The following is an 891-nucleotide window of genomic DNA, read 5'->3' on the forward strand; positions in this document are numbered from 1 at the left end:
ATGCCCTCGAGGGAAACTCTGAGGCAAGCCATTAAGACTATTCTGTCAACTAACAATGAAGCCGAGTATGAGGCTTTGGTTGCAGGACTTGAACTGGCTCAGGGACTTGGCTCCGAAGTCATAGAGATCAAATGTGAGTCCCAGCTGGTGGTAAACCAAGCGTACGAAATTTTCGACACAAAGGAGGAACGCATGCAGCAGTACGTGAATAAAGTTCAGGCATTGCTTGCACGATTCAGGGAGTGGTTGATCACATATATTCCAAGGGAAGAGAACGTGGAAACAGATGCATTGGCTAATTTAGAGTCATCTACGGAGATGATGGGATCTGACTCTGGTACTGACGTTCAACTTCTACATTCGATATTGGATGTGGATAGTTATTGTGAAGTCAATACAACTAACTTAGTCTAGGACTAGAGGAACGAGTTTGTCGAATATCTTTGGCATGGCAAATTGCCCAAAGACCCGAAGGCATCCCAGGTACTACGTACCAAAGCGGCTCATCACTGCCTCAAGGATGGGCAATTGTAAATAATATCGTACCATGGTCCATTGGTTCGATGTCTGGGAGCCTCGGAGGCGGACTATGTGATGAGAGAAGTCCATGAAGGAATTCGCGGTAATCATTCCGATGTAGAATCATTGGTATTAAAGCTGGTTAGGGTAAGATACTATTGGCCCCGGATGGAACAAGACGCAAAGACGTCCATTTATAGATGCGACAAATGCCAGCGTTGTGCTCAGCCGATACACTAACCGGTAGAACTCTTGTATTTAGTACTGTCCCTGTGACCATTCATGAAATAGGGGATGGATATAGTCGGTTTACTGCCACTGGGTCCCGAGAAGGTAAGATTCCTTTTAATTTTAACTGATTACATCACTAAA

At 44.9% G+C, this 891-nt stretch overlaps 1 protein-coding gene across 1 annotated transcript; it reads left to right on the top strand.

Moving 5' to 3' along the window:
- On the top strand, nucleotides 1-414 carry LOC138901176 (uncharacterized). The gene has a single exon (XM_070188921.1). The coding sequence runs from the start codon at nucleotides 1-3 to the stop codon at nucleotides 412-414; it is 414 nt and encodes a 137-aa protein (XP_070045022.1).
- Nucleotides 415-891: the final 477 nt, after the last annotated feature.

The sequence above is a fragment of the Nicotiana tomentosiformis genome, chromosome 11 (assembly GCF_000390325.3).
Source record: "Nicotiana tomentosiformis chromosome 11, ASM39032v3, whole genome shotgun sequence".
Lineage (NCBI taxonomy): Eukaryota > Viridiplantae > Streptophyta > Magnoliopsida > Solanales > Solanaceae > Nicotiana > Nicotiana tomentosiformis.